This window comes from Terrapene carolina, unplaced genomic scaffold (genome assembly GCF_002925995.2).
Source record: "Terrapene carolina triunguis isolate 2854851 unplaced genomic scaffold, T_m_triunguis-2.0 Scaffold137, whole genome shotgun sequence".
In the NCBI taxonomy this organism is placed as follows: domain Eukaryota; kingdom Metazoa; phylum Chordata; order Testudines; family Emydidae; genus Terrapene; species Terrapene triunguis.
In genome coordinates, this window is record NW_020664488.1 from 2,252,313 (window position 1) to 2,265,642 (window position 13,330).

The window sequence follows — 13,330 nt, forward strand, 5'->3', positions numbered from 1 at the left end:
TTCCCTGACTGCCCCCCGGGACCCCCCAGCCCCAGCCCCCTTACCATGCTGCTCAGAGCAGCATGTCTGGCAGCCGTGCTGCCCGGCTGGAGCTAGACACGCTGCTGTGCTGCTCGGCAGGAATGCGCAACCACGCCGCCCAGCACACTGCCCGCGCAGCGGCATGGCTGCAGGGGAGGGGGGAAAGTGGGGGAGGGGCCGGGAGCTCAAGGGCTGGGCAGGATGGTGGTCCCGCGGGCCGTATGTGGCCCGTGGGCCGTAGCTTGCCCACCTCTGGTCTAGCTTCAGCTTCCAGCCACTGCATCGTGCTATACTGGTGTGCTAACCTGGAGAGCCCACTATCAAAGATTTGGTCCCCGTGTACGGTACTTATCGGCTATGACCAAGTCACACCTTTAGCTTCTCTGTGTGAAGCTAAACAGACTGAGCTCTTGGAGCTTGTCACTGCACATCAGGTTTTCTAATCCTTTAATCGTTCTCGTGGCTCTTCTCTGACCCCTTTCCAACTGATCACAGTCCTGCTGGAGTTGTGGGGACCAGAACTGGACACAGGATTCCAGTAGCCAGCGCACCAGTGCCAAAGACAGAGGTAAAATAACCTCTCTGCTCCCAGTCGAGATTCCCAGTTCATGCATCCCAGGACTGCATTCGCTTTTTTGGCCACATATGGGGAGCTCATGTTCAGCTGATTATCCACCATGACTCCCAAACCTTTTTCAGAGTCTCTGCTTCCCAGGACAGAGTGGCCCACCTTGTGCATATGGCCGACACTCTCTGTTCCCAGCTGTGCACATTTACATTTAGCTGTATTCACATGCATATTGTTTGCTTGCACCCAGGTTACCAAATGAGCCAGAGCACCCTGTCTCCATTCCCAAATCCTAGCCTGCCTCCATACCAGGAGGGACTGCCCACCCTTCCCCTAGTACTCCTGCTCTGCTCCCCCCGGAAAATCCAACTGTCCTATCTGCAGGGGTGGGGTGTAACACAACATCAGCTAGAGCAGCTGAGCCCAGCCAGACCTGGCCCTCGCTTGGGGAAGGAGGGAGCAGCATTGGGTAGGACACCCTTGCTGCTAGCAGCCAAGCTCTGCTCTCCTAAAACAGACTAGTTCAACTCCCGCCCCCCTGCAGCCTGCCTGGAAGGGCCCAGGGGTGGGGGCGAGGCGCAGAAACTGCACAGAGGAGCCTACAGACAGGGCATTTATTGGGGAAGGAGCTTGGTTCCAGATGAATGCAGCCCACTGTGTGGGTGGAGGACAGTGCCCCTGCCTCTGGGGCAGGAGCATGGCACAGTGTCCTCTGCCCTTACCTAGGGCCAGCCTGGCCCACTTGCTCACCAAGCAGCTCCTAGCCCCGCCAGGGCCTGGCCACACACTTCACAGCCACCCTCAGTCTCTGCGCTGCCATGGGCAGCATGGCCCCACTGGCCTAGCGAGCCTTCTTGTGGGGGCGCTGGTGGTGCCTGGAATGCTGAGGCGTGGGCGCCAGGGCAGCGCCCCCTCTGCGGGTGGGCATGGTGCTCTGGGGGCTAGCGTCCTCAGCAGATATGGGCTGGATGATGTGGCCTGGCTGGGTGAGGATGCGGAGGGCTGTCAGCTTCTGGAAGGCTCGCTGTGTGTTCCACGTGGGCCCCACTGGCGCCCGGATGCTCCGCTCAAACTGCTGGCGGCGGTCGAAGGGGAAAGGGACCTCATTGACCTGCCAGAGGGGGAGATACAGACAGGGTCAGCACCCTGTCCTGGCACCAGACTGGGCATGGTTGGTTCCGCTAGGGCAGCCAGGGCACGCTAAGGGGGTCACTAGAGACCCACACTAGAGGGAGAGCTGCCTGCGCTAGGCTCCACATAGGCTGGATCTTCGCTCCAGGCCCCCACTACCCCAGTATTCAGGGCTGGTGGGGACTTAGCCCCGAAGCAGAGGAGAGCCCAGCTGTGATGCTGGCTACTGCAGGGAAGCTGTGGTGTCAGTGCTGCTCCTCCCTGCTGCAGCTGGAACCCTGGCACCCCCTACACAGTCAGCTGAGGCCAGGGCTCATGGAGGTTTGGTGCGACTGGTCCTGGGAGGGAAGTGATTCCTGAAACGCCTCCTTGCTGGCCAGAGCTCCTGCCCAGCCTACTCTAAGCCTGTGCACTGGAGCCACTGTGGTTCTAGTTGTCCCCACAGTGCCCTTTGGTCTGTCTGAGGGCTGAACAACTCCTTCCTATCCAGGGACTCATCACGGGGAAGCTAACCTCTGAGTGGGTGGGGCCCCACAGGGCGTGGCCTGCCCCAAGGGGCAGGACCTGCCACCAGGGCAGTCAGGGTTCCCCTCACCTGGTGTGCTGCAGCCAGGATGTTGCGCTGCTGGCTAATGATGACATGGGGCAGGTGCTGATCTCTCCTGGGTGGCCCCGGCACCGGCTTGATGAGGAACCTGAGAGACGAGACAGATTAGGCTGCAAGGCTCCAGCGAGGGGCGAGACATCCCCCCCATGCCCTGGTCTTGCCTGTACGTACCGCTTCCTCTTCCTGGTGCTAGGCCGCAGCCCCGTGCCACCCCACTCGCCCCATCCAGGTAGAACCAGATCCATGGCCTGCGGCTTCCCCGCCTGCTCCACCTTGCGCTTCTCCCGCAGGAAGTCAGCAATGACGTCGTCCCCCGCAAAGGCCTCCTTGATCACCAGCCTCTGGTCTGCAGCCTCCTCCTCCTGCCAGGATAGATAAGCACCCATGGCATCCGCCTACCTCCCTTCCCAAGACAGAGACCAGCACCCATGGCATCTGCCTGCCCCTCTCCCCCTGCCTGAGACAGAGATCAGACCCAGGGCACCCACCTGCCCTCTCCCTGAGACAGATTAGCACCCATGGCACCCACCTGGCCCCCTCACTAAGACAGAGATCAGCACCCATGGCACCTCCTGCCCCCTCCCCACTCCTTATAGTAGCAGGCAGCATGGAGCCCAGCTCACCTCGTCCTGCACAGAGACCGGCTGGGCAGGACAGTGGATCACGTGGGACTCCCCAGCCAGGACCGCCTGCAGATTGATCATCTTCTGCTTAGGTGCCTTCTTGGCCGTATGGCCACCCCCAGCACTGCCCTCTTCCTCTGACTCCTGCAGTGTCCCGGTGGGCCAGGGCCGCTCCTGCTCTTCTGCCCCCTCCTCCTGGCCCAAAGCATCTATATCCTCCGGTGTGCACAGCCTGCCCAGCTGCTCGGACAGCAGCGGCCCCTCCGGCCCCTGGGCAGGTTGTTCCACTCCAGGATCCGTCTGCACATTCGACAGCAGCTCCACAAACAAGTGTTCCTCTTCCGCTTCACCAGCACCTGCACAGAGCACTGGGTGAAGGCACTACTACCTGCTGTGGGTATAACAGGCCCCAAGGATGGCATGGGGGGGCCCAGCGGGCTGATGGGTGAGAGATGCTGCTCCTCCCAGAGCAGCAGGGTGGCAAGGGATTCACACAGCCTCTCTTCCAGCCCAACCAGCTCCTGACAGATGGTGGTAGGAGGCTCCAAACCTGACTCCTGTCCTCCCACCACATCAGGCCCAGGGCCTGCCCCCCCCCAAGGGACTCCGCCCCCGCCCCCAACCTCTTTCCCCGACATCCAGCCCTGGGCCTGCCCACTCTCCCGACATCAGGTCCCGGCGTGCCCACAATGGGGCTCCGGGCTCCCGACATCTGGCCCCAGCCTGCTCACCCTTGGGCTCTGGGCTCCCCGCCTGTTGCCGTGTACATCGTCTTTGCTCAAAGTCTTGTAACAAGATCTCCTCCTCTGACACCTCCTCTCCCTCATTCCCAGCATCCTCTGGGGCAACAGACTCTCTGGGGTCCTTGGGATCCTCCTGCATCCCAGAGTCCTTTGCTTCACTGCTGGGTTTCCCCAACATCCAAGGGTTGGCTCCGTCCGTGCTGGGCTGCACTTCATTGATGGAGTCTGGGAGGAGGCCTTCCCCAGCCACGTTGCCCTCCTCTTCGCCCTCTGGCTCCATAGGCACTTTCTGGGTCAGCTCCTTGTTCCTGGCCAGCTGCTCCTGCATGGCCTTGCGGGCCTGCAGGGATGTGGGAACACATTCACAGCCAGGCCCAGAAAAGCCCCCACACTGCCCCCAACACAGAGCCACCCTTCCCCCAACAGCTCCTCACCTCCAAGTTGTACTTGGCCATAATGGCCCTGGAGCGGGCCCATTTCCCCTTGTTCTGGTGCTTGAGGCTCATCCTCTCCTGGGGAGGGAAGAAAGCAAAGAGAGGCATCAGCAAGGGCTTCTCTGGGCGGCTGGGGAATCTCAGGGTGCAGAGTGTCCCCGAGGCATCACCTCAATCCTGCTTCTCTCCATCTCCTCCAGCTTTGTCAGGGCAGCCTCGGGGTCTAGCTTCCGCAGCACCTCAAAATCCTTCAGGGCCTTGCGACTCCTGCCCTTCTGCAGCACTCGGTGGTACCTGCGCAGTGAGAGCAGAGCAGCCAGAAGGTGAAGGCGCCAGCCGAGCTGCCCTCCCACAGCAGGAAGTGAGAGAGCTCACACTGGCTCATCGCTGACCCGCCCCGCACCTAGGCTCCAGGGCAAGTGGAACCCAGGGCTCCTAGCAGGCCCCCCAACCTCCCCACACACTAACACCTGCGTGGCCGGCTCCTTACTTCTTGCTCTTGATCTTCTTCTCTCGTCGGGCCTTGGCCTCATAGTAAGACTGCAGGGCACGGGCCTTCTGCAGCTCTGCCCGGCGCAGCTGAGCCTGAAACACACAGCACAGGGTGACGGCCAGCTTCAAGGGGGGCCTGCACCCCAGGGGGGCACGGACAGGGAGGGCACGGCCCACTCACCTCCTCCAGGCTCATCGCCCGCAGCGAGGCCTCTTCCAGAGGCGTCAGCAGCGGGTCCGTCACCGGCTGCTGCGTCTTATGGAGAAGACTGAAGATCTCCTGCTCCAGCGGCGTTCGGGTCTTCGGGACAAGGAGGGCAGCAAGTGAGCACATACAAGGTGTGCGGGGGCAACCTCATTGGGATCTCCCCGGCCATGGGCTCTGGCCATCCCACCCACTCCCCCTCACAGGCCCAGAGGGAGGGAGGGATTACCCTCTTCCTGCGGGCCCCAAGGTTAGCAAGGGGAGCCACCAGCCAGTCTTAGCAGCCCCACCTCAGTGAGGGCTCAGGTGATGCCCCACCTCAGTGAGGGCTGCTAGTCACATGGGAGCCCCCAGCCTCAGCTAGCTCCTCACCCTCAAAATAACCCAAAGGAGTGGGGGCCATTTCACCATAGCTCCTGGGAGGGGATTGGGGGGACACAAGGAGGGGACACCAATCGAACCCAAGGCTCCGCGGGTGGGGGGCACCCAGACAAGTGTACTATGGATCACTGGGCAATTTCCACAGAAGGGTCAGGGAGACATCCCCATTAACTGCCCCCTATCCTTTTGCCCCATCTGGTCCCCACTATTGTGGGGATTTCAGGGTGCAGGATCGGGACCCCCAGGTGGTGGGGGTTAGGTGGGTGGGGACTTGGGTCTGGGGACTTCCTGAGGCCAGTCTGCTGGGGCAAAGGGGGCACAACAGCAAGAACCTGCCGCTTTCACAAGGCTTTTGGTGAAAATTCAACATCAGCCCAGGGCTGAAACCAAGCCAGGCCTGGTGCGTGGACCAGCCACCCCCAGCCAGCACATGGGGTGGGCACCCCCAGAATACCAGGCACAGCTAGAAAGCCTCCACTATCAACACAGGGCACTGCCCAGCAGCGCCCTGAAGGCTAGACTTGGCCATGGTCAGAGAGGCAGAGGTGAATGATAAAACCCAGCAACCCTGGCTCAGTCCCCAGTCCAACCCCCCGCCCCCCAACACTCCCCAGCCAGTGCCTCAGAGGAAGCCCCTGCGCCCCAGGGAACACAGGGGGGAGATGGGATGCAGAATGTCCATCTGACAGCCCTTTGTCAGCCACCCAGGCATGTGTGCTCAGAATCCAGAGGACACCTTTCATCTCAGCCAACAGCCAGCACCAGAACACAGCCATCTCTGTGGCACTACGCAGCCACTGCCTAACATGCACAGCAACATGCACAGCTGCTCAGGACAAGAAGCGGCCAAAGCCAACCAAAACCACAGGGGAAATGTGGGGACTGTATGGGAGGGATTCCCCGTGGCAGTGTCTAGAGAGGACTCCCGGGTGACCCCCCCGAGAGAAAGCCCTGGGACCCTGGGGGAGCGAAAGGCTGATTTCCCACCTCATCTGAAAGAGGCTCCTCAGAACCCATCACATCACTGGGACCTACCTGGGCCTCCTGCTGTGGGTGCCCCAGAGAGCCAGACTCTCCGTGCACAGCGCAGACCCATTTCTCAGCTCTCACTTTTACAGTCCTAAGCATCCTTCTTTGGGGGGAGAATTTTACAAGCAAGCGTGCAGTGGTCAGCGAAGCCTTTGCATTTCCCTTGGACTGCTCGGCGAGGCCAGGCCCAGAGAACCCCTTCAGCCCTTGCACTGCTGGCAGGGCAGTCACAGCACGTGCTTCCCTCTGGACTGGAGACCGTTAGGCCCCGGTGCTGAGCCTTACACACAGCTGGCTATGGGTTCCCCATGCATTTACCTCACTAGGGACTGGGACTGCTGGAGCAGTCTCCTGCCTCACCGGGGGCCAGTGCTGCCCCAACTTGCACTCTGCACAGGGGGAATGTTCGTGGAAGGGCTGCAATTGTCTCGCAGTTTGGGGGAAGAGGACCCCACCCCAGTGGAAGGGTCCCTTGTCACTGGACAGCTCCAGCACTGCAGAGCTTGAGGGAAAGAGTGAAAATCTGGCTAAGGAGAGGGTCTTGCTGGGGTGGGAAGAAGGCAGAGCTGGGGGGCTGCGGACTTTAACAAGGCAGCCCCCTCCCACTTCCCTGTCCCATCCCAGCAGGCGCTGAGAGCAGCTGAGCAGTATTCAGCTGAGACTGTGGTGTCAGGACCCTGGGTTGAGGTCAGGAACTTAGCAGGAAGAGAAGGGAGCTGCAGAGAGAAAGGACAGCTCTGATCTGCTCCCTACTTCCTGAGTGAGGCCCCGGACGGTTTGGAATCTATTTGGCCCTGGGAAGGTTGAGAAGGAGACTACTCAGATTTGGGGGGCAGAGAGTAAGCCAGCAGAGCTTGGGATGGCCACACACCACTGCCCCCCAACCTTCACCGTGCGCGCCTGTCTGCACTGCAAAGTGCTGTGCATCAGCTACCAGTGTGGAACGCAGGGCAGGACATGGGGAGGTCAGCTCCAAGTGGCCCGGCTGTGTGTGTGCCCAGCCTCACACTGAACCTTCCCTTGGAAGCTGTATGGCTTGCCATGGCCCCGCTGAGCTAGCATAAGAGCACAGACACACACACCCCGCATGCCGGAGCTGGCACTGCCCCTCGTTCTCACCGTGGCTCTCAGCTGGCTGGTGTGAAGCTCAGGCCTGTCTGCCACAGCAAGGCTGGGCCTGGGCTCGCCCAGTGCTCAGAAGCCTGATGCGCTCCTGCTCCACCAGCGCCCTCAGGGTTGGGATCAGGCACAAACCACCCCCAAAGGGGCATAGACACCTGTGCTGGTGCTGACACCCCCCTCCTCCGACGCCATGCAACAGCACCCACCTTCCAGCCGGTCAACACCTCCTCGATGGGTGCAACCCTCATCTGCTCCTGCTTCAGGGGGAAAACCAACTGCTCCGCTCGTCGGTTCTGCAGAACCACCTGCTCCCACTTGGCAACGGCCTTCGAGGTCTTATTGTAGGCAGCTTCCCTCACAACCTGCAGTCCCAAGAGAGAGTCTGTGAGGACAGAACAGGCCCCAGGTCTGCGATGACACCAGGCGCCAAGGTCTGGATAGCAAGGAAACCCAGCAAGTAACCCAGATGGGGAGAGGCTCAGCTCAGCCACACAGGACTGAGACCAACCATCACTGCTTATCTCCATGGCTGCCCCCTGCTCCACTCCCAACTCGCTCCCACCCTGCTCCGCCCTTGACCTACCCCCATCACCTCAGGCACTACCGGCTCAGCCGGGATGGACGGACAAACAGACTCTTACCCGCTCTGACTCCTCTTTGCTGAGTGGCAGCTCCACGGACTTTTTCTGCTTGACTCTATTCAATTGCTTCTTCAGAATACCCAGGGAGGACGAGGCCCGGATGGACCCCAGCAGCTCAGGCAGGACCAGCTTCTCCCCGGCACCTGCAGGAACCAGTGCAGTCAATGCAGGCAGGATGTCACAGAGCTCCCAGCAGAGGGCGCCAACAGGGAACCATCTGCTGGGTTCCTGCGCCCTCCCCCTACGCAGCCCATTGCAGCTTCCCACACTACCACCTTGGAGTAAGGATGAAGTGACCCAGTTAAGCAGGGGGACCCCTGCCTGAGAGCTGCAGAAACAGTTTGGAGAAAGGCTCATCCCATCCCGTCTTCTCCCCCCCCAGAAGGAACTCACCTTCGCAGCTGAGGTTGAACTCAGACACCTGCAAGCTCGCTTCTGTGCGTTCAGCCAGCTTCCGCCTAGAAGAGAGGAGGCAGAATACATGGGGACCCCTTGTGTGCAGTCCACCAGCACCCCTGCCCATGCAATGCCCCCACTGCTGGTCGCGACAAGCAGTCCAAATGTAGAGGAGCCAAGTGTGCCACAGCCCTCCCGAAAGTGTGTGAGAATGTGTGTGTGGGGGGCGAGGAGGGGGGGCGGGCGCAATGTTCCCACTAATTTTTTACATCCATGTGCAGAATTAATTTTGTTATGTGTACCAATATGGAGGTGATGTGTGGCAGGGGTGGTGCCGAGGGGTTCAGAGTGTGGGAAGGGGCTCAGGGCTCAGACAGAGAATTGGGATCTGGGGGGTGAGGGCTCCGGCTGAGGATGAAGGCTCTGGGGTGGGGCCGGGGATGAGGGGTTCAGTGTGGGAGGGGGCTCAGGGCTGTGGCAGAGGGTTGGGATGTGGGGAGGTGAGGGCTCTGGCTGGGGGTGCAGGCTCTGGGGTGGGGCTGAGGATGAGGGGTTTGGGGTGCAGGCTGCCCCAAGGGAGAGAGGACTCCCTCCAGCCCTCTGTCGCCACAACAGCCCGGGGAGGGGCACCTCTCTCCCTGGCGCGGCCCTTGATAGTCTGCTGTGCAGCCATGCAACTTGGAGAGAACTTATCCCAGGGGCCCCACCGTAGCCCTGCCCCTGGCCAAGCTGGAAGCCTGAACGGGCCGGGGAGCCCCCTCCTACCGCCTGGGGGGGGGTGGAGGGCAAGAGAAGCTCTCTGCCTGTGTCCTGGGCCCCCTGCCCAGGGCAGGTGGAGGGACCCAGGCTCCCCACATCTGCCTTCTGGCCGGGGAGCATGCCTCGGAGCTGCAGCCTGCCCATGATAAGAGTCGGGCAGGCAGCTGTGGGGAGCCATGGTAGAGCCTCCACCTGCCTGCGGTGCGGTGAGGCCCCCAGCCTGTGTCCCCGCCCAGCCCGCGACTCCACGGCTCCTCACAGCTGCCCGCACAGCTCTTATCATGGGCGGGCTGCGGCTCTGAGGCCTCCAGCCAGAGCCGGGTCGACGAGAGCCACGCGGGCAGCTGTGGGGAGCCGGCACGTAGATGCGGACTCTCCATCTGCCCTGAGCCGGGCGGGGACATGGGCCAGGGGCTGCTGTCAGACCTCCTGCAACCCAGGCAACTGGAGGGTCCACCACAGCTCCCCTCAACTGCCCGGACTTCTTGGCCCGGCTCCATGCTGGCCTGGCCGGGGGAGTGGGGCCTTGAGGGGGGGGGGGGGGGATGGGGTGAGGTCTGCCTCAGTGAAAAGTGGACATGCCAGGCCCCTCAACTTTCAAAAAGTGGGAGGGCCCTGGCAATGTGGTGATCCCCCCGGTTCCTGCACCACTGAGAGGAGGCCATTCCTGCATCTTGGCAGGGGGGTAGACTTTATGACCTTTGCGGTCCCTTCTGACCCTCTTGGTCTATGGTTGTGATGGGGGCATGTGGGGCAAGCTGCCTCCCAGACACCCCAGGGGCCTAGGGGCCTTCGCTGCTGCCACACTTGCCCTGAGCACAGCGTGGGAGCCATAGCAGCCTGGACACGAATGTCTAAGAGCCTCCGGGTGATGAGCAAGCGTGACCCCGACACTCACCGCTTCCTTCCAGCGAGGGTGCTGACGGCCTCCAAGAGCTGACTATGCCGCCTCTCCTCATTGCCATCCCCCTGGCACACAGGAGACAAAATTAATGCAGCCTGCACTGGCACAGACCTTCGGCACCTGGCCACGAGGAGTCCCTTCAGTCACCAGAGAAGCTCTGCCCTGCTCCTACAGCAGGTCTGCAAGGGGGGCAGAAGGCTGGCCTTCAGTTACAGGCCTGATCCCTGGAGCGGAGTGCTCACAGTGCCCACGTCACCAAACACAAATGTCAGCTCAGCCTGAGGCCCCACCACCACCACATGCCTTGCTCCCACTGCCTCTCAAGTGCTCCCCGGGACCTCCCTCCACTACACTGCCACCTTCATACACCCACAATGACCTGCCCCCCCCCCCCGGCTGCCTCGCTACCTGCCCCATTCTACCTCACTAATTTTACTACAACACAAGAGAAGACAATAGAGCTCACTGTATTTACCCCCCAGGGCAGGACAACGCCCCCCCCCCCCCCCCCCCCCGTGGGAGACCCGACCCCCCCTGTCAGCAACAGCCTGGCATGCACTACCAAACGCAGCCATGCCTTGAGGTCACTGCCCCAGTGCTGGGGCGCAAGAGCCTTTCCTACCTCATCCTCGCTGGCGCTCACAGGGTGGTCGCTCTGGAACAAATCCTCCTCTGCCATTGGCCGCCCCAGGAAGCTGCTGCAGGGGAGACACGAGCCAGGCTCAGGCTTGGTCCCCTTGGCACAGGATCGCACAGGCTACGGGGCCAGCCAGGTCCTGCGGGACGAGCTACCTGAGAAACAGGCACTTAATAGACAGCACAAGCCTGCCAAGGATGCTTTAGTCAGAGATGGGACCAGGACCAGGCCTAGGGTGACCAGATGTCCCGATTTTATAGGGACAGTCCTGATTTTGGGGTCTTTTTCTTATATAGATTCCTATTACCCCCAACCCGATTTTTCACATTTGCTGTCTGGTCACCCTAACCAGGCCCCAACTCCCCCCCCCCCCCCCCCGGCGGGGACCGGGAAGTCCGGCTCCCTCACAGTAGCCCAAGGCTGCTTCATCCTCCCCGCGGCAGGGCGGAGCCAGCGGAGCCCAGCGGGGACGGGCTGTCCCCAGACACCGCCAGCAAGCCGGAGGAGGAACCAGCCCCCCAGGCCCCTCACCTCCGCCGTGCGCCCAGCCCGGCTCCCCACCCGGCCAGCACACGTGGGTAGGAACAAGTACTGCGGGACGCAGATCGCAAAGCGCCGCACTTCCGCCCTGCACAGAGCTGGCGTCACCCCGAGCCGCGGCACTTCCGCCCCGCGCTGCGCACGCTAGCTCTGGCTGTTGCCATGGCAGGGGGGTCATGGGAGGCCTGGCTGGGCTGGTACTTCCACCGGCCGGCGCTGAGCGCTCGGACCCGGCCCAGGGGAGCCAGCGTGCGGCCCCTGGCGCTGTGTCCCCGGGGCACTCGGCCCCGGCACCGTCTCCCGCTCGGGGTGACCCCTCCTCTCCCAGCCTCGCCGCCTCTGGGACTCGGCCGGCTCCTCGCGTTGCGCCCCGTGTGGCCAGCCAGCCCCAGCCCGGGGAGCGCCCAGCCCCCGGGACGCGCTGCTAGCGGCACGGCGGTGGGCCTGGCGCTGGCCGAGCTGGCGGCGGCGCTACTGCTGTGGCCGGGGAGCGTTTACCAGGAAGCCCCGGGCTTAAGCCCCGGACCAGCGCACCCTATGGAAAAGGATAAACCATCTGTGCATCAGTCACTCGGCTGAATTGCCCCTACTGGGGGAACCTCTCTGGGCCCAGGCAGTGGGGTCTCTATTTTATTTTGTATCTCTTGGGGCCCAGGCAGCCCATTCAGGCTGCACCCATCTAGGAGAAAACACTGGCGGTCAGAAGGCCCTGTCCGACTTGGAGAACTGGCTAAAAGCAAGATGCTAATGGATTCAGAGTGGATTCAGAGAAAAATGTTAGACAGTTTCATTCGTACCCACTGGATCCAGATGCACAAAAGTATTTCCAGCCAAATCCATCAATCTTTTTTTGGCCTGAACGGCATGTTACCCCGACAGTGTTAGATGATCCCAGTCAGGGTCGGCTCCAGGCACCAGCTCAGCAAGCAGGTGCTTGGGGCGGCCAACGGAGAGGGGAGGCAAGTCTGGCTCTTCGGCAATTTGGCAGCGGGTCCCTCACTCCCTCTCGGCACGAAGGACCTGCTGCTGAAGAATGAAGATTGCGATCGTGGCTTTTTTTTTTTTTTTTTGCTGCTTGGGGTGGCAAAAGCCCCGGAGCCGGCCCTGATCCCAGTGGCCATCTCCTGAACCTTATCAAGAAGGGTCTATGCATGGGACTAGACCTTCACCAGTTCTGTACCAGGAGGACATTCAGTTGTCTGATCCAACACATACAGATATTTGGAGATTGTTTGTCCCGTTTTTATCACGAGGAGTTAATATCAGACAGGTGGATCCTGGAAGTTATTGCATGTGGTTACACAATTCAAATCAAGACCCTCGCCCCCAACAACTCACCCATTTCATCTCTGGGCAGAGATCAAAGTCATCTCATTTTGTTAAAGAACAAGGTTTGATCTTTGCTGCAGTTAGGAGCGATAGAGACAATTCTGCAAGATCACAGAGGGAGCGTTTATACTCGCGTTTTCTAATTTAAAAAAATATGGGGCTTTGCCCTATTTTGGATTTAAGGAAATGAAATACTTATATAAAGAAATTTTGTTTCTGGATGTTAGAGAGAACTTCTATAATCCTTTCACTTTGTCTTGGGGATGAGGTTGCTGCTTTGGATTTAAAAGATGAGTGTTTCCGTAAAACAGTATAATCTGAAATACCTCTTTTTCATGGTATGAGAGGTCCATTTTCAGTACAAGGTCCTCCTTTTTTCTTTATCCATAGCTCCTCAGCTGTTTACAAAATGCCTGTTGGTAGTGGCAGTGTACCTAAAAAGGCAGAGTATGTATGCGTACCCATTCCTAGAGGACTGGGTAATAAAAGCATCATCCAGGGAAGACATTCTAATACACCTCTACCTCGATATAACGCTGTCCTCGGGAGCCAAAAAATCTTACTGCGTTATAGGTGAAACCGCGTTATATCGAACTTGCTTTGATCCACCGAAGTGCGCAGCCCCGCCCTGCCTCCCCGGAGCACTGCTTTACCATGTTATATCCAAATTTGTATTATATCGGGTCATGTTATATCAGGGTAGAGGTGTACATGTAAATCAAATATGTTCTCTCTTTACCACTCTGGGATTAGAAATAAAATGGAAAA

General features: G+C 60.3%; 1 protein-coding gene across 1 annotated transcript; it reads right to left on the reverse strand.

Moving 5' to 3' along the window:
- Positions 1 to 1,189: 1,189 nt before the first annotated feature.
- Positions 1,190 to 11,300, reverse strand: UTP14A (UTP14A small subunit processome component). Its single transcript, XM_026653387.1, has 15 exons — positions 11,225 to 11,300; positions 10,679 to 10,848; positions 10,051 to 10,121; positions 8,391 to 8,455; positions 7,998 to 8,140; positions 7,563 to 7,718; positions 4,801 to 4,920; positions 4,618 to 4,712; positions 4,298 to 4,421; positions 4,128 to 4,205; positions 3,682 to 4,033; positions 2,951 to 3,306; positions 2,499 to 2,689; positions 2,316 to 2,415; positions 1,190 to 1,700 (listed from the first exon to the last, which is right to left on the reverse strand). The coding sequence occupies exons 2-15, from the start codon at positions 10,733 to 10,735 to the stop codon at positions 1,431 to 1,433; spliced, it is 2,178 nt and encodes a 725-aa protein (XP_026509172.1). The 5' UTR covers positions 10,736 to 10,848; positions 11,225 to 11,300; the 3' UTR covers positions 1,190 to 1,430.
- Positions 11,301 to 13,330: the final 2,030 nt, after the last annotated feature.